The sequence below is a fragment of the Nerophis lumbriciformis genome, linkage group LG13, assembly GCF_033978685.3.
Source record: "Nerophis lumbriciformis linkage group LG13, RoL_Nlum_v2.1, whole genome shotgun sequence".
Lineage (NCBI taxonomy): Eukaryota > Metazoa > Chordata > Actinopteri > Syngnathiformes > Syngnathidae > Nerophis > Nerophis lumbriciformis.
Window position 1 is genome coordinate 29,754,943 of NC_084560.2, and position 27,239 is coordinate 29,782,181.

General features: G+C 37.3%; 1 protein-coding gene across 2 annotated transcripts; it reads right to left on the reverse strand.

Moving 5' to 3' along the window:
- Nucleotides 1-2,952: 2,952 nt before the first annotated feature.
- ankrd10b (ankyrin repeat domain 10b) lies at nucleotides 2,953-23,901 on the reverse strand. 2 transcript variants are annotated; one of them, XM_061971114.2, is made up of 7 exons: nucleotides 23,492-23,901; nucleotides 21,146-21,298; nucleotides 16,118-16,209; nucleotides 7,569-7,638; nucleotides 7,373-7,490; nucleotides 5,382-5,489; nucleotides 2,953-3,337 (listed from the first exon to the last, which is right to left on the reverse strand). In XM_061971114.2, the coding sequence occupies exons 1-7, from the start codon at nucleotides 23,681-23,683 to the stop codon at nucleotides 3,144-3,146; spliced, it is 927 nt and encodes a 308-aa protein (XP_061827098.1). In that variant the 5' UTR covers nucleotides 23,684-23,901; the 3' UTR covers nucleotides 2,953-3,143. The 2 variants fall into 2 exon arrangements, with proteins under 2 accessions (XP_061827098.1, XP_061827097.1); XM_061971113.2 differs by having other exon boundaries at nucleotides 7,373-7,638; nucleotides 23,492-23,898.
- Between the last annotated feature and the right edge of the window lie 3,338 nt (nucleotides 23,902-27,239).

Sequence of the window (27,239 nt, forward strand, 5' to 3'; positions counted from 1 at the left end):
CACTCTTTCTTGTTGTAACACGTGACTTGGCATTGTCTTGCTGAAATAAGCAGGGGCGTCCATGATAACGTTGATTGTATGGCAACATACGTTGCTCCAAAACCTGTATGTACCTTTCCGCATTAATGATGCCTTCACAGATGTGTAAGTTACCCATGCCTTGGGCACTAATACACCCCCATACCATCACAGATGCTGGCTTTTGAACTTTGCACCTATAAGAGTCCTGGTTCTTTTCCTCTTTGGTGCGGAGGACACGAAGTCCACAGTTTCCAAAAACTATTTGAAATGTGGACTCGTCAGACCAAAAAACACTTTTCCACTTTGCATCAGATGAGCTCAGGCCCAGCGAAGTCAGCAGCGTTTCTGGGTGTTGTTGATAAGAGTTTTAACTTGCACTTACAGATGTAGCGACTAACTTTAGTTACTGACAGTGTTTTTTTTAAGTGTTCCTGAGCCCATGTGGTGATATCCTTTACACACCGATGTCGCTTTTTGATGCAGTACCGCCTGAAGGATTGAAAGTCACGGCCTTGCCGCTTACGTGCAGTGATTTCTCCAGATTCTCTGAACCTTTTGATGATATTACGGACCGTAGATGGTGAAATCCCTAAATTCCTTGCAATAGCTCGTTGAGAAATGTTGTTCTTAAACTGTTCGACAATTTGCTTACACAGTTGTTCACAAAGTGGTGACCCTCGCCCCATCCTTGTTTGTGAATGACTGAGCATTTCATGGAAGCTGCTTTTATACCCAATCATGGCACCCACCTGTTCCCAATTAGCCTGTCTACCTGTGGGACGTTCCAAATAAGTGTTTGATGAGCATTCCTCAACTTTCTCAGTCTTTTTTGCCACTTGTGCCAGCTTTTTTGAAACATGTTGCAGGCATCAAATTCTAAATGAGCTAATATTTGCAAAAAATAACAAAGTTTACCAGTTCGAACGTTAAATATCTTGTCTTTGCAGTCTATTCAACTGAATATAGGTATATATATATTTATATATATACATATACACACACACATATATATATATTTATGTATATTTACGAGGACCACATTGCAATGATGGCTGCTTGTAACAGTATGAATATAAACAAATAATAGCTTTACACATTTGCAAAACTAACTATTTTCAATTAAACTTTTTACTCACAGATTATTGGAAAACTTGTTTTCAAATCATAAATCAAGTTGGTAAGCGAATATTGAAGTATTCATTTTTGATAACCAAAGAAATTGCTTGGAACATCTTGTCTCATGATCAAATATTATTCAAGTGTAGAACATATGCAGTATACATTTGTCAGTCAAATTTAAAAGTACTACATTACTAATACAGTAAGCCAGAAAGTGCTGTTTTCCAGCCTTTTCTATAGCTCACATAAATGTTGCGGGCCACAACGAAATTATTTGGCTGAGCACATAAAATGATGAGGCAGGCGAGCTCAAACAATGTTTAAGTTTGACACGTGCTCTCAATCTAGATCTGTCAATACAAGGTAAATTTTTTTATGCCTCTTGTTAGAGAAAACCCTGTTTTTTATGGCAAAACAAAAAAATAAGCAGTATCTTCCCCCAAAAAAATATTTTCAAATTGCAATATTTGATATGAAGTATCTGGAGCCTTGACTAGGTAAATCATTTATTACATTGATTTTAATACATTATCATGTTTTGAACAATGACAGTTAAAAAAAAAATCCCACTAAAATTTTCAGGGTTCGAAAAGGACTTAAAAATAAGTCACACATATATTTATCACCTACTCAGTGGCCTAGTGGTTAGAGTGTCCGCCCTGAGATCGGTAGGTTGTGAGTTCAAACCCCGGCCGAGTCATACCAAAGACTATTAAAATGGGACCCATTACCTCCCTGCTTGGCACTCAGCATCAAGGGTTGGAATTGGGGGTTAAATCACCAAAAATGATTCCCGGGCGCGGCCACCGCTGCTGCCCGCTGCTCCCCTCACCTCCCAGGGGGTGATCAAGGGTGATGGGTCAAATGCAGAGAATAATTTCGCCACACCTAGTGTGTGCGTGTGACAATCATTGGTACTTTAACTTAATTTTTTATTTTGTTTTACTTTAAACGGTGAAATCTCCAGATCAACTTCAAATCAATCCGTTGGTTGTAATTATTATTTTTAATTTTATGCCATTTTTGTCATAGAAAACAGTTTATTTTTACTGGAAAACATACCAAATATACAGTATCCCCCCCCAAAAAAAATTCAAAGAGGAATATTTGATGTGAAGTAATTGGAGTCTTCAATAGATGAAATCATGAAAAATTAGATTTTGATTCATTATTTTTTTTTTTAGAAATTAGTTTTAAAGAAAAGAAACAGCATGGTGTTTAAGAGTCAACATTTTCTCATTACATTTCACCTGTGTGCTCTTTTTTTCCACTTTTCAATTTTTTCCCCCCTGTAATATATTTAGAATGTGTCGCGGGCTGTTAAAAAAGTAGTTGTCCACAAATGGTCCCTGGGCCACACTTTGTGCTAAGCTAACAAAACATCCGTATCTGAGCTCTGCGCTAAGTTGTAAAGTTGTATTAATCCAAGAAAAGAAAAACAATGGGACTCATAAATAAGGTAAAATAACCGGACATGTAAAAAAATTAAGTATTTTTTATGAGAATAAAGATATTAGATAAGATTACTAATACCGGTATATCGTACAACCATATTGCATAGTACCGCAATACTAATGAATCATATTCAGTACTATACTGTACCGGTACCAAAATATTGGTATCGGGACAACACTAGATTGCAATTAAACTGAAATTTTGTGAGGAAAAAGTTGGCATTATACAAGAATCTAAAGAAAAAAGTTGGAATCAAGTCTTGCACATCTTCTTGTAACAGTCTGAGTTTTTATCTGAATTACAGAAAAATGTTCCCCCCTTTTTAGTGTGGCCAATGACTTTGTAGAAAAACAAACATTTTTGAGCGTCGGCAGTGCTTTAATGAAAATACTCACTCTCGAGTATTACAAACAACATAAACAATCGCTTTATCAACACAAATTAAGACCCACGTCTGCGTCGGTTATTTACAACAACAAAAAGAAAATGGGCCGGCCTTTGAAGAGACACAAGTAATGACTATTTTTGTAAGGCAAATGAAGGACACTTTAGGCTCCGTGGTAGAGCAGCATGGTGCTGAAGAAGGCGTGGTCGTAGAACTGCTGTGCGTTCACGCACTTCTGGTGCTCCACTTGGCTCGTCTCAGGTGACTCCCTGTGGTAGGAGCTTGGGTCACGTTGCTTTTCTTCCTCGCACCCAAACGCAAGCTGGGGCGGACACTGACCGACTGAAGGAAAGCCCACTGGTAGGGGAGGGGGACAGAAAGAGTCATGAGCGTGCAAAATCATTTGGGGCACTGATTCCGTAGATGGGAATAACATAAAAAATAATCAAGTCTTTAGTAAAGAGATTTCAACACTTCTCACAAGTTGGATCATTAATTTGTCCCTGCGAGTGTTGACCCCCAGACCTCCTTGTAAATAGGTCACGTCCTCCCGGTTGGAGCGCTGCATGACACAGTGAACTACCTTCTTCTCACGGTTCAAAGTTTTGAAAAGGATCCTTTAGGACGCCGTAAGCCGGAAAGACTCAGGCGCAGGTTGAAATAACGGTGTTCGGACACAATTAAAAAGGGGGAAAGCAAGAGGAAAAACTCAGTACCATGTACAAAATGGATCAAAGTTTAATGATTTTTACATCATTAATCTGCTCAGCACTCCAACAATGGCACACAGGTAAAAACAAACACCTGTACAAACAAAACGATCCGTTTACTCATAACGGCAGTGCCATGTTCAACTAAGTAATAAGGCAAATGTAGAAACACAAGACAACTTTCCAGAAAACAGCTACTGAATGATAACATTTCTGTGTAACATATGTAAGCACACGGAGTCCAAACGAACACAGACATAGAAAAAAGAAAAAAAAAGAAGCCTTTAACACCATTAGGGACTCATTTTTTAGAAGTGGCACGGAATTATTTAAACCTCATGCGCCACGTTTATGTTGGGATTTGCTTTGGCATTAGACAATGGTTTATTATTTAACTGTAGCAACTAAAGAGAGCGCTCTAATGTCTTCATAAAAGGGAGAGTACAACCTAAATCAGGGGGACGTGGGTCCGGTGTGGCCTGCAAATGCCTTTGATCAAGTATGACATAACATTACAAAAGCTAAATATCGTACAAGCCCGAATATACAATAACATTTGTAGAAAAAACCCCCGTCATTTTATAGTTGGGGGTGTAGATGTGTACATGTAAACCTCTCCCCAAACGAGTCAGAGCATTTCTTCCAGGTGACCTGGAGAGATGCCGGTGTGAGAGGCTGAAAAATGTCTCAAAGAGGGGCCATGATGCTAATTTAGCGATAACGCTGTTAAAACTTTTTTATTTATTTATTTATTTATGTGTTGTCGTTCTGTCACTGACATAAAAAATGTGATTTACTTTTCTTTTTTTTTTTACTTGTCCAAAAACAAGTCTTGGAAAAAAAATGCCTGGTGGTATATTTGGATCAATACGGTAAAACCTCAAGAGTAACTGTTGTATCAAAAGTGTGGACCTGGGAAGACTTTATAAAAAAGCTCCCTGATAAAGAAGACAGGTGTCAGGACCCTGATCTAAATGAATACCTGAGGAATAATATATTTAATCACATGGGGTATAATCCTAAATAAACACTTTTTTAGAGCTATAATACATTATATGGATAGTAATTATGCTGTCAAGTGTTGCTTGTAGCCATCAGCACAAATAGAAGCTAGTAAAATGCATCAATAAGAACAACATTGCCACAAAAAGCAATACACGTCTACACTGGAATAACAAATACATGTTTGCAACATTCAACCAACTCGACAGGGACATACATATAATTAAATCTGTAGATGAAAATGTCCTATAAAATTGTGCAAATAAGTATTTTTTACAAAGAAGCTGAGAAAATTACCAGTATAATTAGATAAATGTCTTAAGTACAATTGAACATATTCATTTTAGCTATATGGTTGGAATAATTAGAAACGTAGATAAACCTTCACGCACATAACCGCTGCTGCACTCTGTCTTTATGCATACAATAAACAGCTTGACATTAGCAAAATATATACAAGACAAATAGTAATATTATTAGTGTGCCACACACACACAGACACAGACACCCTGTCTACAAATAAGCATAAGAGTTGGTGCAGCGACATGGTGTCTGCATGGATGCCACAGTGAAGACCTCCAGCTCTTTAGTAGCGAGTCTCGACCTGTCCTCACACTGATCCATGGGCCCTGACCCGTGCTCTGCTGGTGCCACCCCATTCAACCCTAATGCAAAGGGTCGTGGCCCACCTGAGGTTACAGTAGATGCCAACTCTATGGTCATGCCCTCCATCTGGGTGCTTCCGGCACCACACAGTGGCTCGTTTCCGTTCTGCATCTCAAGCGGCATGCCCAGACCTTAAGGAAATTAGAGATGCGTCTCAATATGATGCAGTTCCACAAGCACAATAATTAACATACAGTACTGTTAAAAATAATATATGTGTAACTAATAAGTGTACATTAATATATTTGTAAGGCCAAAAAACAACTCTGGCATTGTGGCGCTTTACCCAGTGTTGCAGGGATTTGTTATTTTCTTCTTCTTCGATTTATGAAAGGTATTTTAAATAATTTCAGACAGTAGAAAACAGCTGGAGTAATAGTGTAACTAAGTTGTACTCCATCCATGTTTTAAAGAAAGAAAAATAACAAACCACATACTGTACAGTACATGATACAATCCAAACACTGAGTGTCATACAAAGGGGAAAAAACAAAAAAGCTAGATAGAACGGACTGACGGGGCTCCGAGCTTAACTCAATAATAATAATAATAATAATATTATATATACATATATATATGCATACACATACATATATATATATATATATATATACATACATACATACATACAACTCAACTAGAACTTGCTTATTTTTGTCAAGAAATATGACATGTGAAAGTGACCTACATAGTTAGGTTCTTTAGATTTTTTAGACTGTACAGATTTGTATGGCTGCAACATACTTTACACAACTGCACATTTGCTTGTGGCTGCCAAATATTGAATTATTATTATAACTCATATTTTGAAGGTAACTCAGAGGGCTGCAGCTATCAATTATATTCGTAATCATGTAATCTATCGATTAATTTGTTTAATGAATTGAGTAACTGAATAAAACACTTTCTAGCCTCAATGCGACTTTTAGGGGAATTACATATTATTTCTTCTTATAAATGCACATAACACTGTCACTATATATTACTTAATTGTTTTTTTAAATAGTTAAAAAGAAAAAAAACTAACCAAATGAACATGAACCATGTAATAGATAATAGACCAAACTAAACAAAAATACTGATACAATATGACACATGGAGTGACAATGTATTCAACAATTTATCATATACACATTTGTAAAGGTATTCATTGGAGGAGTGGTGTACAAACAACTCGTTAACACTGTAGTTGCTAACATATCCTCACAAACATTTGAATAAAACATTTGTTATGCAAGTCAGACATATACTAAGATGGCAGTAGCTGCCAAAATGACCATTGCCTTGTTTCTGCTGGTTTGCTGCTCTTAAATATGCATATTTAAAAATGTCAGCTGTTTTACAGCGCAAACATTTCACCACGATGTCTGTTTTCTCACTTTTACATAATTGCAAAAACCCTCATCTTCTCTCAGCTCTTTCCACTTTGTTTTTTCCTGAGCACATCTCTCTATTCACACTCCACTAGGTTGATTGGCAACACTAAATTGGCCCTAGTGTGTGAATGTGAGTGTGAATGTTGTCTGTCTATCTGTGTTGGCCCTGTGATGAGGTGGTGACTTGTCCAGGGTGTACCCCGCCTTCCGCTCGAATGTAGCGGAGATAGGCTCCAGCACCCCCCGCGACCCCAAAAAGGGACAAACGGTAACAAATAGATAGATGGATAGTCCCGCCCCCTGAAAGGCATTGTAAGTGCTTTTTATGGGTGCAGTTATTCATTATTGTGAGTTATGTAGAATTGTTTTTTAAGTAGGGGTGCTAAAAAAAAAAATCACATCTGGATCGCAATTTATATTTATTCAGATTTTTAATCGATTAATTTAATTTTCCAAAAATATATATTATTTTTTTTTACCAAATGCACTGCAAGAATCGATCCTGAATTGACATCACCCAAAATATTGTCTGGGTACATACATTTGGCAGATATCCAATTTGCATTCATATTCAAGCTGTTTCTAATCTGAGTATTTAGAGTAAAACACATGTCACTTATCCTGCCGAAACCACTCACCATTAGGCCTGGCCTTCTTCACCGGGTTGACTTCCTGCTCATCAAATGACCGCTTTCTGTTGGGTATGCCGTTCAAGAAGCTGCGGCCCTGGATAGTGGGATGAGCGTGGCCCCCATTCTGAGTGATGCCATTGAGAAAGGCACCGTTATGGAACTGAGACATGTTTTGTTGGAAGTTCTGGGCATTGGAGAGAACCTCGGCGCACTCTCGAAATCCCTGGGCGTGGGCCAGGTCGGCAGCGGTCAGCCCACTGGCATTCCTCACACTGTGCCAATGGGAAAAATTGAGTGTCAGCAGGGCTTACTGTACGTTTCCTTGTGAACAAATAAAGAAAACAACAAGACACACACTCACACATACACACCTCATCAGGCAAACTCACAAACAAGACACGTACAACGATGAAAGTAATTGCCTTTGTCATCAGCATGACAGATGATGACGGATCCCTTTTGGATCGTTTGCATCATCTTTTCAAATAAATGAATGATTCTTAATATTAAAGAGTCTGCTGGTTGAGAGACGGGATTAAAGCAACAAAATCTGTGCAGATGTTTCTTGTGTGCCCGACAGGATCTGACATGAGAAAGCAGACAATGTCATAAGAAGAAGAATTTATATTGAATAAGATCGCTAAATGTCAGCCAAAGTGACACTGATGAGGTGGAGCATGAAAAGGATATCTCCAAGTCCAAATGCAAACGACAGAGATCTGGAGTATTTGAAGTGTTTCAAGTCAGTCTGTAAGGCAAAAGGTCACAATGGACGAAAGAAGACACCTACACTATTAATAAAGTGGCTAAAAGAATGCCATGTGGCCAAAGCAGGATTTCAGAATTTCTTCAAGTGAAGTTCAAAAAACAGAGTCCATCTTCTGGGCAAAGCCAAGAATGAACAAAAGAGGATGATACGGCAGGACGATGTTCAAGTATCCTCAACAAATCTTGACTGGGAAGATTGATATTTCAAGATGAATTCTTCATCTTGTTTGAAGATGAAAGGGCATAAACAAGCGTGCCTTTGTGCATTGTTGTGTTAATCACGCCTCTCTGTAGCAGACTTTCTGTGTGCAATAATGAGCGAGCAAACAACTCTGGGAGACTGGATCAGCGTCTTCTGTGGAATCGATGTCACTTGGCAGTAAAACCCATCATTATAATCATTATTATGAACTTAACTTAAAAACTATAGTCTACTATTTTGTTGTAGCAGGTAATACTTTCTCCCTTAATGGACAGAAAATATTTTAACTGTGAGGTAAATGCAGATTAATGAGCAGTATTCTCTCCATTTTCGAAACAATACTGCTTTTGTTTCATGTGGAGCTCTGTGTGTTCTCCACGCAACAGCAAAATCTTTGTCAACTAAATGGAAGCGCTGGAGAACAGCCAGAATGCTGCATACAAAATAGACAAAAACGCTACCAAGCACGCTACTGCAATGTATGAGTTATATAATTGAATGAATGACATGCAAAAATATGTTTGGGTCAGAAGGATTGTTGTTTCACTGTGACCAAGTGGCATCGACTTCCACAATATGTGATGACTTCCAGCACAATAAAACTGGTTGCCCTTGTTTTTTTTCTTCTCTATAAAAACCTTTCAGTAACTAATACTTGAAACATTTTAAAGAAACAAATATAAATAAATTAAAATCACACAATAACTTGTTGTACATCACCCGCCCCCCTTTCAAATTAACGCTTCCAACAAATTGGTCAAATTAGATAATTTGCATTTTAAAGCGTTTTTTTTCTGGTCAGGTAGATGTAGTTGTCTCACTCTCAAGGAATACAGCTTTTTATGTAAAATCTTTATCTATGTCGTGCTTGTGAGCAAACCATATTGGCCTGCCTGTAGTAGCACTTTAGAACTAAAATTACCATTTTGGCATCTGCCACTACTATTGTGTACTATTGTCCTATGATGTCATATCATTCCACCGCTCGTTCCCAAGGCCGTCTTCTACGTTCCAGCATTAAATTCCAGCAGCGCATCGCTCCCTATAAGGAATACAGCACTTCTGTTTATTTATAAGTGGGCATGCCCACAATCAGATTCATACTTTCAGTGTAAGGAAAAACAGTGTTTCTGCTAGACAGGTTGAGGTAAAACAAAAATTATCTGTGTGTGCAAGTTTCTCACTAAGTTAGAGTGACATCAATTAAATGGTACTAGATTTGAATTTAAAGTAAAACAAGTCCTTGAAGTTATTAAACTAATGATAAAGAGTGACATCAATTAAATAGTACTAGATTTGAATTTAAAGTAAAACAAGTCCTTGAAGTTATTAAACTAATGATAAAGAGTGACATCAATTAAATAGTCCCGGATTTTAATTTTAAGTAAAATAAGTGCTGCTTGCATTCACATTTATAAAAGATGTAAAACATGAAAAAGTATTCCTTCGGTGTGATGTGACATCTCCAATGTTTCAATTAATTTGTTTGATTTGATTATTTAAAAAAAGGAAGCGTTAATTCTTTTTAAATGCCTGGTATGCTTTGCTTTTCAGTCCTAGGCACATAAATCTGCTCTAACTAAATGGTCTAACCTCCCAGAGGCAGCCTATTGTCATGCTACTGCTTTGACATGGGACTCACGTGATTAAACCTGTCCATATAAAGGGCTCCTATGGTTAGTTGACAAAATAACATTTAACAAAAACATAAATCTCAAGCTAAAAACTAAAAAATAGATACATGGATAATAAGCAAAGCATGCAGGTCTAAAAAGTTCAAGTTCAAGTGATTCATTGACAAAAAAACCTAGCATTAAAACCAATCACCGCAAGAAATACCTCAACAGTTTGCCAGTGTGTAGATAGGAAGCGATAGTGAGAACACTCAAAGCCACAACAGTGCGGCTATCCCAGGGAACGGGGCAGACTCAGCAGTGTCTATGCTCCCCCTTTTCTAGGATTACTTGAAAAAACCAAGTCATTTCCATCTCAATGGCTGCAAAACAATTAAGACGTTCGGTTCTGTTTCAGTAGGTGAGCAAACTTTTCTTTTTTTTTTCTTTATGGTAACTTATTGTCACTTTCATGAAGGAAAAGGTGACACAGATTAGAGGTCAATAAACAAAGACTAGGAAATTGTATCAGGTTAATATACTGTGACAGAACAATATTAAAAGACATTTCTTGGCATGAAGTTAAAAAATATTTGGCACAGTGACATGACAGTGTATAAAGAACCATTGCAACAGGATGATAGTTACCATTACATACAGTTAATAGGTCAGTAAATAATGCTAAGCTCAACAGTTTCTTATATTTGTGTCTGCACTCAGCCCTGACTGCAACCTCCCAACACTGTTCTGCCTCCTGATAGCTGGCTTGTAGGACGTTTTTACCCATCCCAAGGCTCATGACAAATTAAACTAACAGAAAATCATATCAATTGTTAGTCTAATGAGGTTAATATTACATATGAATATGTTTAGACATTATTTGAAGTGTTATCATTTATTATAAGTGTTTGAAACCCTTTAAACTTTTAAAAAATACATTTTGAATACCTAATCAAATTGATTTCTAATAAATTAGTAGATGACAAATGTACACAGTAAATATGTACTTTTAAATAATAAAATGTCTATTTCAAACAAATTATAAGTTTATAGCTTTGTGGGGCTTATTAGTTTTTTTATACAAAGTTTGATGCAAGATTTTTTTTAATGTAGGGACAAGCCCATATTTTTAAGATTAGAGATATACTGATTGAATTATTTTTTAAAGCAGCTTTCTTACTTAATGGTCACCACTTACTAGCTCGCAGATTATCTGAGTAAAATGGGTTCAGCTATTTAACTGAGTGTAATCGAGGCTTGGGTACATAATTGATACACTAACACAAACACGTATATGTGCATGGTAATCTACTGTATTGCAATAGCTAGTCCACATTACGTTTACAGTAACACAAAGCAATAAAAATAGTTCAAATTAATCTACAATTAAAATAAAGACTTTATTCTAGACTCCATTTAATAATGCAGACAGCTGAGTAGAAATTGTAAAAACGCGTTCTTGTAGACACGGAAATAACATTTGAATATGTAAAAACTAAGCTTTTTAGTTTGTTTTAAAAAAGGACAATCCTGATGGTATCCTCATAATACCTGTTACGATCTGGCGCTATACAGAATTTTTTTTTGCACCTTCATATAGGACCCCAACCCCAAATATGATGGTCGAGAAAACACTGAAAGGACAGCTGACTCCTGCCGTCCAAAATCAAGGAACGCATCTGACGATGTCAGTGAGACTGTAAAAGTTGAAGGGAAAGAAAGAAAGGACATTTTATTGCGGTTGTCCAGAACCACATGAAAAGTATTTGAAACATGGATCGAAAGAAGATAAATGTTGTACAAAAATTCTGTTGGGGGAATATTTTCCACCTTAAAGCAGAGTAGAATGCATAAGCAGCGAAGAATGCATAGGAAGTTTCATTCTCTATTCACTTTGTTCTGTTAAAGGACAAAAACACAATGAGTACACCTTGTGCGTTTATCTTTGCAAATACACACTTATTTGGTTTGGATGGTGAGAAGAGGTGCCAGGAACAAGACGAAGAAGAAGAAAGCAGGAGTTCAGGAGAAGTATTGATGCAGTATTGACGGTCCAGAGATGAGTTTCTTTTCTTCTTGGCACATAATGACAGTCAGTTGCAAGTGGGGAGATAAGGTGCATTCAAGAATAAGTTATGAAGATTAAGTGATGTAGATGTGCTGAATTATTGGGACAATTTACAAGCAAATGAAAGCAGACTTTTAACCTAAAATTTTGTGTATTGAGATAACTTATTTTGTAGAGCAATGTGCTTATTGACTAATGCATTTATCCAATGTTACAGTTTGCAATGGCATTTGATGTAAAAACTAAGCCAAAACCATTCATTCGATTGAATCTCTGCGGCAAAAATACTTTTAAGTTATGTAGCTGCGTTTGTGAATATTTAAGAAATGTTTCCATATATGTCAAATAACTAATATAGTACTTGCCTCATAAACTAACAGTTTTGACAAAAAGGGTGAGAATTAATATGAAATTTAAATGTATTTATTACTACTTCTAAAATTGGATATTAGATTGTCATGAGCCTCATTCCCAGCTAACTTGCCTGCCTTAGATTGTGCCCAACTACATTATCCCTTAAAAAATAACTTCATAATAATAACAGAGACTAAAGACAAAATCTGTAATCTACAGGGAGGGGAAAAAACAACATCATTTAATCACTTATACTTTACTCATCAGTTCATAACCAAATGTACATTGCAAAAAAATTGGAGCATTCAGGAAATTAATTTAGACTAAGCAGTTTGAGGTAGCCAAAACAACCAGGGGTTCCATGGACAATTAAAAGTAACATTTAGAACAAGGTAATAATGCAAAAAAAAAAAAAAAAAAAAAGATTTCATTTCAATGAAATATTTTATCCATCAGAACCACTGAATAAAAGTTGACACGTGTCACTTGATGTTATAAAATAAATTATTTATTTTCAACTTATAACAGTTTCAAATTCAGATATGTGTGTGTGTGTGTGTGTCTGTGTATATATATATATATATATATATATAACAAATTTCAAAAAATAAAGTTTATCAACAGAAATGTTGGTTTGTCAAGTCTAAATATTTTTTACTCAGGCGTGTCATTTAGTGCAACAAATTAAATAAACCAAAAGTTAACCATCAGAAAGAACACTGGAACACACCCTGGTTGATTTGGGTTTACGGATGCACAATGTCAGAAAAACTCATTGCACAGCAGGTTACACAGGTATGAAACTGCATTTCAGATATATTAAAAAAATTAACTGAGGAATTAATGTGCAGTAACACATATTTCGGGGATAGAGTGCCATGAAAAGACCATCCTGAAAAACTATAATTAAAAATACAGCTGTAACCAGTATTTTTCTTAAAGTCATTTCAAAATAACAAGCAACAAATAATTTACTGATGTGTGATATTTTATCCATTACTGCTTAAGATGAAGGTGCTTTATGTGTCTGATTTTAGTGACATCGCTTTTTAATATGACTATAGGACTGCAAACGGAATGTTTTATTTTGATATAAGCTTCGGATAAAGAATGTAATATTTAAAAAATAAGGTCAGCATTATCCTTTTACACATTCAATAAAATAAAAATACTTTTAACTAGTAATTTATTTTAAATGAAAATTGCAATTAAATGAAAAAATTAAATAGGCAAACAATAGTAGAGTTAAAACGTAGTTATATCCTGCGGGTGCCAGGAAAATGGTAGGTTGTCATAGTTCATGTTATACTTGATCATTCTTATGCTTATATGACGACGCCTTCCTTAAAAATCATTTAAATTGCTATAACAGTCACAGACAATGACCTACCGGTACTTAAAAAGGGGTCTGCAACTTCAGCTCTGGCCCTTGTTGTGTCTCCCTCAGACTTTTTTTAAACCCCGAAGTGAGAAAAGTTACCATTAAAAAAAAAGAAAAAAGTTCTATAATTTCCAACTGAGGCTGTGAAATTTGTGAATGCACACCAGCGGAGTTCTGAGGTGCAAGGAAGGCAAGTAAAAGAGACTGGAAGCCTATGTGTTCAGTTCAGCTTTTCGAGTGTGCAACCCCCTTTGGGTAAGCTAACCATAAATATTTGCCAAAAAAGAAAAGAGAAAAAGAAAGTTTAATTTCACATTGACATGTTGTTTTTTCTTGTAAAACAAAAAATATGACCACTTTTAAAAGTTTACAAGCCGCGGTGTGTTTTGTGGCTTGATACTTTTTTTGTTTAGTGGAAGAGGTGGCAAAATGTCTCTTAATAGTAAAAGTTTCAGACTCCTGATGTAATATTTAGCATTCTAGCCATCAGTCCATTTTCTACCACTTGTCCTTCTTTGCGTCGCATGGAGGGGCTGGAGCCTATCTCAGCTGTACTTGGGCGGAAGGCAGGGTACACCCTGGTCAAGTCTTGTATTCTAGCTATTATATTGTGTTTATTAATGCAGTTTCATACAATGCAACATAGCTATGGCAGTTAAATAACTTCCTAATGAAGTGCAATGTGCATTTGGTTATGCAGTCAAAACTGCATGTAAGACATTAACCAAAACAAACGTTAAATAAACACACACTCTAGTTACTAGAGATCATGCAACATGGCTTACTGAGTTAACAACAGTTTATCAACATTTTCATCAAGCTGTCCTTGTGTTTGGTTGTTATGGTTGAGCAAAGGGCTCAAAAAGCCTCTTAAAATTAGTTAATTATCAACTTTTTTTAATAGTTAGCACTCTCTTATATCAAATGGGGTCAACTGCCTACCAAATGCAAACAAAGGATTTTGTTTATAAAATATTTTGGTCTTGTTATTCACACAAAAGGCAACTTGATGAGAATTATTTAAATGATAAACAAAATGTTTTTAAAAAGAAGAAACACCTTTTCAAAGGCGCACCACCAAATGAAACACTTCTCGGTTAAACCGCAATAACATGCGAGTGTTGAGCAACTGAATTATCCAACAATTGTACGATTTGGAAGCCGACCGCAAATTTGGGGAAAATGCCTCTGAAGATGCATAAAAACGGAACAGTCACTCAGCGCTTGAGCCAATCTTTCCAGACATCAGGGTTGAGTCAAGTGAAGTCCAGACAGTTGAGTTCACTGCTATTATTAGCTGCTAGTGCAAACCACAAGCTTCCAACTGGCGATATGCGCTGTCACTTATCAAAAACATAGCTTTGCTTCGTCGATTTATGAGACGTCAGCTGTTTACTTATGCTCACACATGCTTGTTTTTGGAGCGTATTATTGTTTAAATATTACTGTGGTGAGCTTCTTTTTATTCTAGTACGATTGTTAAAAGTTCAAAATGTTATCCAAAGCTTTATGCAGGTCAAGTAAGACTTAAGAGTCCTGTACTGTTCCGATATGAATAGCACTGTTCCCCATACATTTATTGATTGGATAAGATTTAGACCACCACAAATAGATTTGACGATGCCAGTTAAGCATCAAACTCTTATTTGGAAACGTTTTAAAAGTACCACATCTGCTTCCTGTCTTGTGTTGCGATCGTTAAGTTCTTCTCTTGGTCGCCAAAGTCATTGCAGATGTGAAGAAACCCTGCACGAGATGATTTAATATTACAGTTTAATTGGCACTACTAGTATGCCAGTGTATTTGCTGACATTGTTTATATTAATATGCAGTTTACACGCATATAAGATGCAGACATTGCGTTAATTGTATTAAATGTCAGAATACTAACACGATCTTGCACTTCAGTATTTTAGAAACTGATGTATGCATGCATGTTCGAAATAAACTCAAACTCAAAGTAATGCATTGTGTGTAGTGTAAACTTCAAAGTCCACATTTACAGTATTTCCCTTAGTTTTATTTTATTTACTTTTTGCCAAATGCAAAAGTTGGCAGGTATGGCCAGTGTCCATAAAAATACATGCCTGTGGGTCAAATTAGACAAAGACTGACCTGTAGAAAACAGCACATACAACCCAAAATAACCCCAGAGTGAGTCAGTGTTTAACTAGCAGAGATGATTCATTTCGTCCTAGATCATTTTTCATTAGGTAATTTCGGATCTTCGCTGTCTCTATCGAAACGTCTTCGCTGCACTGATTTTGGTGGCGAGCCCTTGTAAAGGCATTGTACGTACACAGTAGGGAGAGAGAAGACAGGGAAAGAGATAATGAGCTGACACAACATCGACCACAGGACTTACTCAGCTTTTGCTCCCTGTACCAAGAGAGCGTTGATGCACTCCAGACTGCCTGCACGTGCAGCCTTATGGATGGGCGTCTCGCCCACATAGTCCTGAGAGATAAACAGGCCAGCGCGGGTTAAACATAGAAACACATGTCTGCGCTAGATAGAGCTAGAGTGCAAGCCCAGACACTTGCCGTTTCCTATGATAAACAACAGCGCTTTATGATGACAACCTCACTAATTTCACTTCAAACATGAACCTACTTTACAGACCTAAACCTCAACACAAACTATTCATCAGATCTAGCACAAGAAACCTAAATACATCAGTTGACACTTGACAGGCATCACGGTATGCTTTTTTTTTTTTAAATGTTTTAAATGCACTTGTGTAGAATCACGAGGTAAGACCGTATTGAGCCACATGTAAGACAGCACATTTTACCATGAGAAAAAAGTCTGGAAAGAAGGGCAAGCCATTTTATATTTCAGGGTCGGTAGGTTTATACATGCAAACTAACAGGTGGCACCAAAAGACTTATGTCCAAATGAATCTGAGCTTTTCTTACTGCCACTTACGGTACACACACGTAAGAGTTGCAGCCGCTGGAAGAAAAGCATCTCAAAAGATTGAACATTTGGGGTTTTTTCAGGCAATGTCGTCTTATTTTCAAGTCAATATGGAATGTTTGGTATGCTTTAATGAATAGTCAGCATTAAACTGACATGTTTACACAAAAGTCATGAAAACATATAATTCCTAGTTTAAGAGCAAATATACTTGTCTTATTTTGACTTTAATAGTGTCAACCTATTAAAAATACAATGTTAATTGTCAAGGATTGTCACACATCAGAACAGCAAAGTAATTGTCTGTTGTTGGGACATAATGGCACAAAATAAATACTGGGTTGGCTAGGGCTGCACGATTAATCGAACCAACATTTAGGTTTTAATTAGTGCAATAACCAAACCGCAAGAGGCAGAGGGTTTTTTGTCCTCCGCGGTCACCGGCATTTGAGTGACAGACATGTCTGCCAATCAGAATTGTTGAGCCTTGCGTCCTTTGCCTTCTGACCAATTAAAAATGTTTAAGGAAACAGCAATGTTTGTGTGCTGTGCAGTGGAGGCAGTGAGTACGCTAATAACACCACTTGCACCTTAGAAAATGTTTTGATGGTGACTACGCCTGGGCCAATAGTCAATAAGTCAACAAGGAGTTGAACTACTTTGCTGGCATCGATAAATTGCTGCCTGTTGCTATGAGAAAGAGGTCTCACTCAGTGCATCGCTCTCAGCACCTGAGCGAGTTTATTTAACAGTATAATTAACTGAACGCAGTAAGCCCTGTTTACATTCATTCACAATCTTTGTCTCTGTGAGCGAAGAGCAGGACTGCAAGCTTACACATACAGGATTCGCCTCCCTACACACAACTCGCAAGTGAGAAGTTCCGCAAAGTAACAAAAATTAAAAGGAAACAATATGATTACAAAGCCAAATCTCCCGTTGTGGTAATATTTCAGCTTCAATTCGGATGGGCAATATGAACCCATCAGCACGGGCGAACGTGCAAGAATGCAATGATTGCAACTGGAAAACAACCTGACCTTGTTTTTCCAACTTGGGAAAAAATGCACTTTAATATCTTCAAGTTAAATGTTTGTGTACAGAAATGAGAGTCCATTTTATTTTTATGTTTATTTAAGATAACCACAAGGTATTTACTTGAGAAATATCCTTTTATATAGCTACTTGAATTAATATAATATATTATGATTACATTATGTTATGATCAATGTATAGTTTTTATCGGTTATTTCTTTAGTTTAAAAGCAGGATGTAGACAAAAGCTCTGAGTCTGTGAAGCCAAACATTTTTGAAAGCAGATTCTTGCATAATGTTCTAAAGCCTGGCACCTTCAGACAAAGAAGATGTTGATTGACCACCTAAAAGTAACATGTCTTCCTTCACTCAGTATTTTCACAGTTTTATGCATTCATATGTATAAAATATAAAAATTGCGAATTGAATTGCAATTAGAGAGAGAAAAATGGCAATTAGGTTGTTCCCCAAAATTGTGCAGATCCAGTGTTGGCAGTAGGGCTGCACAATTAATTGAAATCGACATTGAGATTCTAATTAGTGCGGTTAATAACTGCAAGATGCTGAGGTTTTGTTTTTTTTGTCCGCTGCTGACCGGCATTTGAGTGACAGACACGTTGGCCAATCAGAATTGTTTAGCCATGCGTTTGTTCGTTCCTTGCTTGAAACAGGAAGACAGACGTCTTATTTAGTGCATTGCTCTCAGCACCTGAGCGTGTTTATTGGACAGTGAAGAGTGACCCCTCTTTTCAGTCATTAACAATCTTTGTCTCGGCGGAGACGAAAGTGGGGCGTCGCGTGCACGCGCGCATGCACGCACGCACGCACGCACGCACACACTACAGAGAGTCTTGCAACTAGCCGGTGAGATGTGCTGGTAACTAACACAAATTAGGAGGTAAAACAGCTTCAAATCGGACGGGCGATATGGCCCCATCTACATGGACAAATGAGCAAATATGCCGTCGCGATCACATGATAGCAAACAAAAAGACAACGTCAGACCTAATTTTTCCATCTGGGAAACAAAATGCACTTTAAGATGTTCAATATCTGTTTAGGTTAAATCTTTGCACACAGAAATGAGTAAATGTTTTGTTTATTCATTTAGGATAAAGACAGTACAATGGTAAACAATTCTACAGTAATGAGAAATACAAGTTGCATTATTACATTACATTATAATCACTGTATAGTTTTAATTGAATATTTATTCAGTTAAAGAGCATGATGTTGACAAAAGCTCTGAGTCTGTCTGCATAAAGCCAAATATTTTTTGAAATTATTGCCTATTGTTCTAATGTGTGGCACATTGAGACAATAATATGTTGATTGACAGTCTAAAAGTAACATATATTTCTTCACTCATTATTTTTGCAATTTTAGTGTATAAAATATAAAATCACAAATCGAGTTGCAATTGCAATTTTTGAGAAAAAAAATCACAATTAGTTTTTTTCTCAAAATCGTGCAGCCCTTGTTGGCAGTGAAAACATAAGATTTCCGTTGCCCAAAACCTTGTTTTGGTTGTGTTTATTATGCAATACTTTGCCTTGCACCTGACAAAAACATTGCAATATGACATAAATAATAACAACCTCTCTGCATTATGTTTTTTTTTTACATTTCCAGCATGATGAGAGTCATGTAGTAAATAATGCAAAGAGGGTGAAAGTCTGCAGGCAATGTGTTGAACTTTTCACCCAGACTTCAGCGCCACCCACACATACACACGTACACATACACACAGTTGTACATTATTATACAAAATGCAACAGAGTGGAAAGGGGGAAAAACACACACACCCAGTATGACTCATGTTCAAATACCAGGCGAGGCAGTCTGGTTCAACTGTTCAGCAGACAGGAAATGAAACAAATGTTCATGTTTAAGATGGCCTGTTTAGCATACATGTAGAGAAAAGGCAGTTATTAAAAAGAAAATGTCTGCACTCTGTGTTATTGAGTGTCATGGTGACGACAGCATGTTATGTCATGGTGACCTACTAATCTAATTTCTCTAAGTAGTGTAGCGGAGCATAAACTATAATCCTAGTGCCTGAGGATGTTTATGTAAAATACTACAGGGCGGTAAGCACACAGTAGTGTGAGCACGACTCACTTTTCAGAGAAGTTTAAATAGAAATGCAACTATCAAGGGGCAATAATAGCCTGTGGGGGTTTTATGGTCAGATGATCCCCCTTGATGGGATCAGTCTGAGCTTAAGCTGTCGCAACACTATGCTCATTTCGCTCACGATACTGTATGTTCGCTACAGAAATAATAGATACATACCACAGTTTAAATGCCACTTAACAAGTCAAGTCATTTATATAAACATGAGTCAACTGCAATTACATCACCTCGTAGATGACTATTGTCCAGTCACACATTAAAAAGACAGTTGCTAACCAAAACAGCAGGCATATAAAAACATTTCGAAGATATATGAGAACGTTGAGTAGGGATGGGTATTGTTTAGAATTTGACAAATACTAGTACCTAATCGGTACTTAAAATATTTTGCTGGCGCTTAAACAGGGCCCGAAATGGTACTTATAAGAAAAACATGCATTTTTTTATTTGAAAAAAATGTCTTCATATTCATCTATCTGCTATACAGCTTATCCTCCATAGGGTTTCGGGTAAGCTGGAGCCTATCCTAGCTGACTTTGGGCGAGAACAATGTTTATTTTATTTTTATGAAACGTGACATTTAAGCCGAACAGACTTGTAGTTTAAATACTTAAATTATAATAAATTCCATGGTAACCAAGTACATTCAAAAATAAGATATCAAATCCATTACAAATTGTCATAATAACTACAGCAATACAGAACATTATGTATTGTTGATGCTCATAAATCTGGGGGTTCGTGAATGCAACCTTGCACGCCGTAATTGTCATCGATGCATTACAAGGAAGTGCTATGTTGTTGTTGAGGCTACTGGCTAGCGCTGCTAGCGGTGTTAGAATAGACTAGAAAGCCTTTATTGTCATTATACACATAATTAGCCCAATAGGAAGACTTCAGAGGGCTGTTGTTAACATGTTAAGGTCGGCAATAACATTTAAATAAGAGCATCAGACTGTGTGATACTGGCGAGACGCTACATTTTGTTACCTGCACATTATTGGCACCGAAATGAGGTATCGATAGCTTCTGTTTTCGGCCTGTTTATCATTTATCATCGGTTTACATTGGATGATGGATCCAACACATTTGTTAAGCACTTTATACATTCTAATATAACAATTAGTTTGAACAATTAAATGAATTTCCTTTGATAAAACCTTGTTCCTAACAAACACCTGGTCAATGGTCAGTTGGATGAAATAAGCGCATGGGTTATAACATCACCTTGGGTCATTCCCATTAATATATGAAACAATTTGTATGATTGTGGTCACTCTCCATTCTCTGTGTGGTGACGTACCTGTCTATTAATGTCTGCACCAGCTTGAAGGAGCCATAACAAGCACTCGGGGTGGCCTCCAAATGCCGAAATGTGAGTGGGAGTCTGTGCAAACTTGGAAGTCACCGTGTTGACCCCGCAGCCCACCTGCACCAGGCGCATCACACACTCCAGCTAAAAAGACACGTTTGATGTACAATATAATGATTAGTTCATTTAATTATTTACAATCAGGTCAGTAAAAAAAGTATTAGTTTTCATCCTAGGTTATGCTTGCTTTTGGTATGCACTTAATTACTTTATAAGGCAGCTTGCCCCTCCCAAAAGTGTGGTTTATATTAACCCTTAAAAGATCCTAGGGAGATTTTGTGCCAGTCCAGTCTTTTTTTGGAAAGTTTAAACAATTGTTAAATAAACATAGGTGTAATTTTAAAACATTTTGGAATTGTCCTCTCTGTTTCTGAATTTAGTCTAAAATGGCAAATGTACTACAACAAACCCAACGTTTGTTCCTTGCATCAACAAAAAGTCCTATTCAGAACCATTAAAAAAGCCACGATGGATCATAGAAAAATGTTAAACAAAAAACCTTTTAACAAATTTTGGACTGCTGGCTTTTAATTTTCTTTTTTTTAATTCGTCAACACATTTTCCTATTCAAAGCATGCAGCAAAATGTCAGAACTTTTACTCATCTCTGAAAGGGTACCTTGCAACTGAAGTAATAGGTGAACATCCTCATATATACCGGTACGTATATATTATCATCATATGCAATTGTGTGTTTTTGTGTATTTCAACGTTAGGTTTAAAAAAAAAAAAAAAAAGTAGTTAGTTATGTAAACACACTGGCCTTTACACAATTAAAATCACCCATCCATCCATCCATTTTCTAACGCTTGACAATCTAAGTCACCACCTCATCGCAGGAGTACCTGGAGGGAACCACGCAGTCACAGGGAGAACATGCAAACTCCACACAGAAAGACTGAGCCTGGGAATCAAACCCAGGACCTTCTCCTCATGAGGCATAAGCAGTAACCACTGCTTTAAATAGACAGACTGACTTGTTTAGCGTTTTTTTTTAAGTAGCAGCAGTATTTGGGTCTAATATGTTTTCATTTTGTGAGAGTTTACGCTTACTATTGGAACTAAAATGACCATCTTGCCTTTAAAGCAGGGGTGTCAAATGTACGGCCCGAGGGCCGGATCAGGCCCGCGAACAGATTTTATCCGGCCCGCGGGATGAGTTTGCTAAGTGTAAAAATGAGCCAACATTTTTGAACGAAAGAAACTGCTGTTCTAAATGTGTCCGCTAGATGTCGCAATAGATTATGCTACATATGTTAAAAAAAAACAAAAAAAAAACATATTAGTGCACCAGTCGAGAAAAATGAGCAAACTGTAATTTGATTTGGATATTATTTTTTTATCTTGATAGATTGAAAATTAACACCAATGAGTTGGCTCGAGATCTTTCTGTGCGGAGTTTGCATGTCCTCCCCGTGACTGCGTGGGTTCCCTCCGGGTACTCCGGCTTCCTCCCACTTCCAAAGACATGCACCTGGGGATAGGTTGGTTGGCAACACTAAATTGGCCCTAGTGTGTGAATGTGAGTGTGAATGTTGTCTGTCTATCTGTGTTGGCCCTGCGATGAGGTAGCGACTTGTCCAGGGTGTACCCCGCCTTTCGCCCGATTGTAGCTGAGATAGGCTCCAGCACCCCCCACAACCCCGAAGGGAATAAGCGGTAGAAAATGGATGGGTGGATGGAGTTCACTGATGAACATTATCACATAACGTATTCAGAAAGTATAAATAACAACAAATAAAGATAGAACACTATTAACCGCAACATGTAAATGTAAAAAAACAACAACAACATTATAATTTGTACATTTTCAGAATGTGCTTGTTCTATGTTTAAACTAATAAAACAATCTGAATTTGTCTTTATTTCTAAGTTATCTGCCATGAATTTACCAGTCCGGCCTACTTGGGAGTACATTTTTCTCCATGTGGCCCCCGATCTGCATTAAAGCATAACTAAAGTAGGCTTAGCAGATTTGGAAAAAGGTTTTTCTTCATTTTTCTCAAGTTGCCGTGCCTCATCGGACATATACTGTTTTCTTATTTGCCACACAGTGCAGTGCAGTGCAGTCTCACACTTAACAAACATTATTGAATGTATATCGAGTTTATTCATGTCGTGTATGTTCCAGCCGGCGTCGACGCTCGCAGTCCATTGTCTGCGTACAGTTATGGCGGCTCATTAGCTAACAGTAGAGGAAGCGAACATCAGGAAATGGCCGAGACACGTCCAAAAAAAAATAAAGTCAATGAAAATGGGTCTTAATGAATTACACTACCTTTCCGAAATGCGCCGCCCAATGTATGGGCGTCCAGCCGTAGAAGGTGTCCTCCACGGTGAGGACAGCCGGATTGACGGTGCTTTGAAGGAGGGAGCACAAGGCGCCGACGTCTCCATCCCTGCACGCCCGGTGCAGCGGGAAGCGGCTGTTCAGCACCTCCTCGCTGGAGAATCCAGACTCGCTCGACATAGTTGTGCGGGGAGAACGGTTAAAACGCACAAACGAGGGGAATACAATGAAGTCTATGTACGAGGAGAGAGGACCCACGCCACCCCGGCTTGATAGTGTCTCGTTCTGCCTGACAACACAAAAGCACACCACCGAAGTGAAACTTGAGGACCGCCGAGCGAGAGGCAAACCCTGGTATGGCGTCTTCCTCTAAGCCAGGAATGGCGCCAAATGAACCCGGAAGATATGGACTGGATGACGCAAAATGCCCGGATTCAACTTTTTTTCCCTTCTTGTTCAGTTCATTTCAGTTCATCCATTCATCCATTTTCTACCGCTTGTCCCTTTCGGGGTCGCGGGGGGTGCTGGAGCCTATCTCAGCTGCACAGTTTCTGTTTATTTCGAACATGCTTACAGTGCAATTACAAGCATGTCCGAAAAGGAGTAATAATAATAATGGATTAGATGTATATAGCGCTTTGGTAGCACGGTGGAACAGGGGTTAGTGCGTCTGCCTCACAATACGAAGGTCCTGAATTCAATCCCGGGCTCGGAATCTTTCTGTGTGGAGTTTGCATGTTCTCACCGTGACTGCGTGGGTTCTAGGGGTGTGGGAAAAAAATTGATTCGCATTCGAATCGCGATTCTCACGTTGTGCGATTCAGAATCGATTCTCATTTTTTTAAAATCGATTTATTTTTTTAAATTTTTTTTAATTAATCAATCCAACAAAACAATACACAGCAATACCACAACAATGCAATCCAATTCCAAAACCAAACCCGACCCAGCAACACTCAGAACTGCAATAAACAGAGCAATTGAGAGTAGACACAAACATGAGTCACGCACGACACATAACAAACCAAAAGTAGTGAAACAAACATGAATATTATCAACAACAGTATCAATATTAGTTACAATTTAAACATAGCAGTGATTAAAAATCCCTCATTGACATTATCATTAGACATTTATAAAAAAAAAAAAAAGAACAATAGTGTCACAGTGGCTTACACTTGCATCGCATCTCATAAGCTTGACAACACACTGTGTCCAATATTTTCACAAAGATAAAATAAGTTATATTTTTGGTTCATTTAATAGTTAAAACAAATTTACATTATTGCAATCAGTTGATAAAACATTGTCCTTTACAATTATAAAAGCTTTTTACAAAAATCTACTACTCTGCTTGCATGTCAGCAGACTGGGGTAGATCCTGCTGAAATCCTATGTATTGAATGAATAGAGAATCATTTTGAATCGGGAAAAAAAATTGTTTTTGAATCGAGAATCGTGTTGAATTGAAAAAAAAAAAAATCGATTTTGAATCGAATCGTGACCCCAAGAATCAATAGTGAATCGAATCGTGGGCCACCCAAAGATTCACAGCCCTAGTGGGTTCCCTCCGGGTACTCCGGCTTCCTCCCACCTCTAAAGACATGCACCTGGGGATAGGTTGATGGGCAACACTAAATTGGCCCTAGTGTGTGAATGTGAGTATGAATGTTGTCTGTCTATCTGTGTTGGCCCTGCGATGAGGTGGTGACTTGTCCAGGGTGTACCCCGCCTTCCGCCCATGTGCAGCTGAGATAGGCTCCAGCACCCCCGCGACCCCGAAAGGGACAAGCGGTAGAAAATAGATAGATGGATGGATATATAGCGCTTTTCGAGAGCTCTTCACAGTAGGAAGAAGCAGAGCTTATTAAATCCTACCCCTTTTCATATTAAAGTTAAAGTACCAATGATTGTCACACACACACTATGTGTGGTGAAATTTGTCCTCTGCATTTGACCCATCCCCTTGTTCACCCCCTGGGAGGTGAGGGGAGCAGTGGGCAGCAGCGGTGCCGCGCCCGGGAATAATTTTTTGGTGATTTAACCCCCAATTCCAACCCTTGATGCTGAGTGCCTAGCAGGGAGGTAATGGGTCCCATTTTTATAGTCTTTGGTATGACTCGGCCGGGGTTTGAACTCACAACCTACCGATCATAGCAGTTTTATCCCATTCCTTTGTTTTCAGTTTGTAACGTAACAGTGAATAAATAAATACATGTACAATCAGTAAGTAAACAAATATTAAATACATAAAAAATCATTATCTCTTTCTTTTCTAAAGGTTCAAGATTACCGGTAGTGATTATTTTATTAGAGTCATGAAGTATGGTCAACTAATATGGCAATAAATGGCAATGGCAATGGCAATAAAAACTATTCTGATTCTGAATCTGATTAAAGCACAAAGGGATTGCAAAATGCTTGCAAAAAGAAAAACACTCTTTACAGAGAATTTATAAGATTGAAAACAAAAGAAGCAGAAAATAAATATAAAAAATATAAAAACAAATTAACTCATATTATAAGGTCAAATAAGAGAGAGTATTATAAGAAATTACTAGATGATAATAAAAACAATATCAAAGGAATATGGAATTTATTAAACAGTATTATAAGAAACAGTACCTCTTCAATTAACTATCCAACGTATTTCACGAATGATGGTAAAGAAAATGATAATATGGAAGATGTGGCTAATGCCTTCAATAAATTCTTTGTAAGTATTGGACCCGAACTTGCAAAAAAAATCCCAGATCCACGGACAACTGGTAAAAATATGGAGGGATTGTTGGAGAGAAATCCCAATTCTATGTTTTTAAATGCAGTGGGTGAAGAAGAAGTGTTGGATATTGTAAACAAATGTAAGAACAAAATGTCCACTGACTCCAATGACATTAGTATGGCAGTGGTAAAAAAGGTCATTACAGGGATATCAAAACCATTAACATATATCTGTAATTTGTCATTTCAAACTGGCGCATTTCCAAATGAAATGAAAATAGCTAAAGTTATACCTCTGTTTAAAACTGGGAGCAAGCACCACTTCACAAACTATAGACCCGTCTCTTTACTTCCACAATTCTCTAAAATATTAGAAAAACTATTTAATAACAGGTTAGATGCATTTATAGAAAAACATAAATTACTCTCTGACTGTCAATATAGGTTTAGATCAAACAGATCTACATCAATGGCAATAGTTGAAACAATAGAGGAAATCACAAATGCCATAGAAAAGAAACAATATGCAATGGGAATATTTATTGATCTAAAAAAAGCATTTGACACAATTAACCACGATATATTAATCAATAAAATGGAAAAGTATGGAATTAGGGGAGTTGTACTAGATTGGCTTAAAAGTTACTTAAATAAGAGACAACAGTTTGTGAAGTTGGGGGATTGCTGTTCATCGTGTTTGGATATTGTTTGTGGTGTCCCCCAGGGGTCAGTGTTGGGGCAAAAACTGTTCATCCTATATATCAATGATATATGTAAAGTGTCTACATTATTGAAATTAGTGTTATTTGCTGATGACACTGATATTTTTTGTTCAGGGGATGACTTAAATCAATTGCAAGAAGTCATTATGGAAGAAATGAGTAAACTAAAAACTTGGTTTGACTACAATAAATTGTCATTAAACCTGACTAAGACTAAGTTAATGCTGTTTGGAAAGAGGACACATGAAACAAAGGTGCCGATACAAATAGATGGGGCGGATATTGAAAGGGTT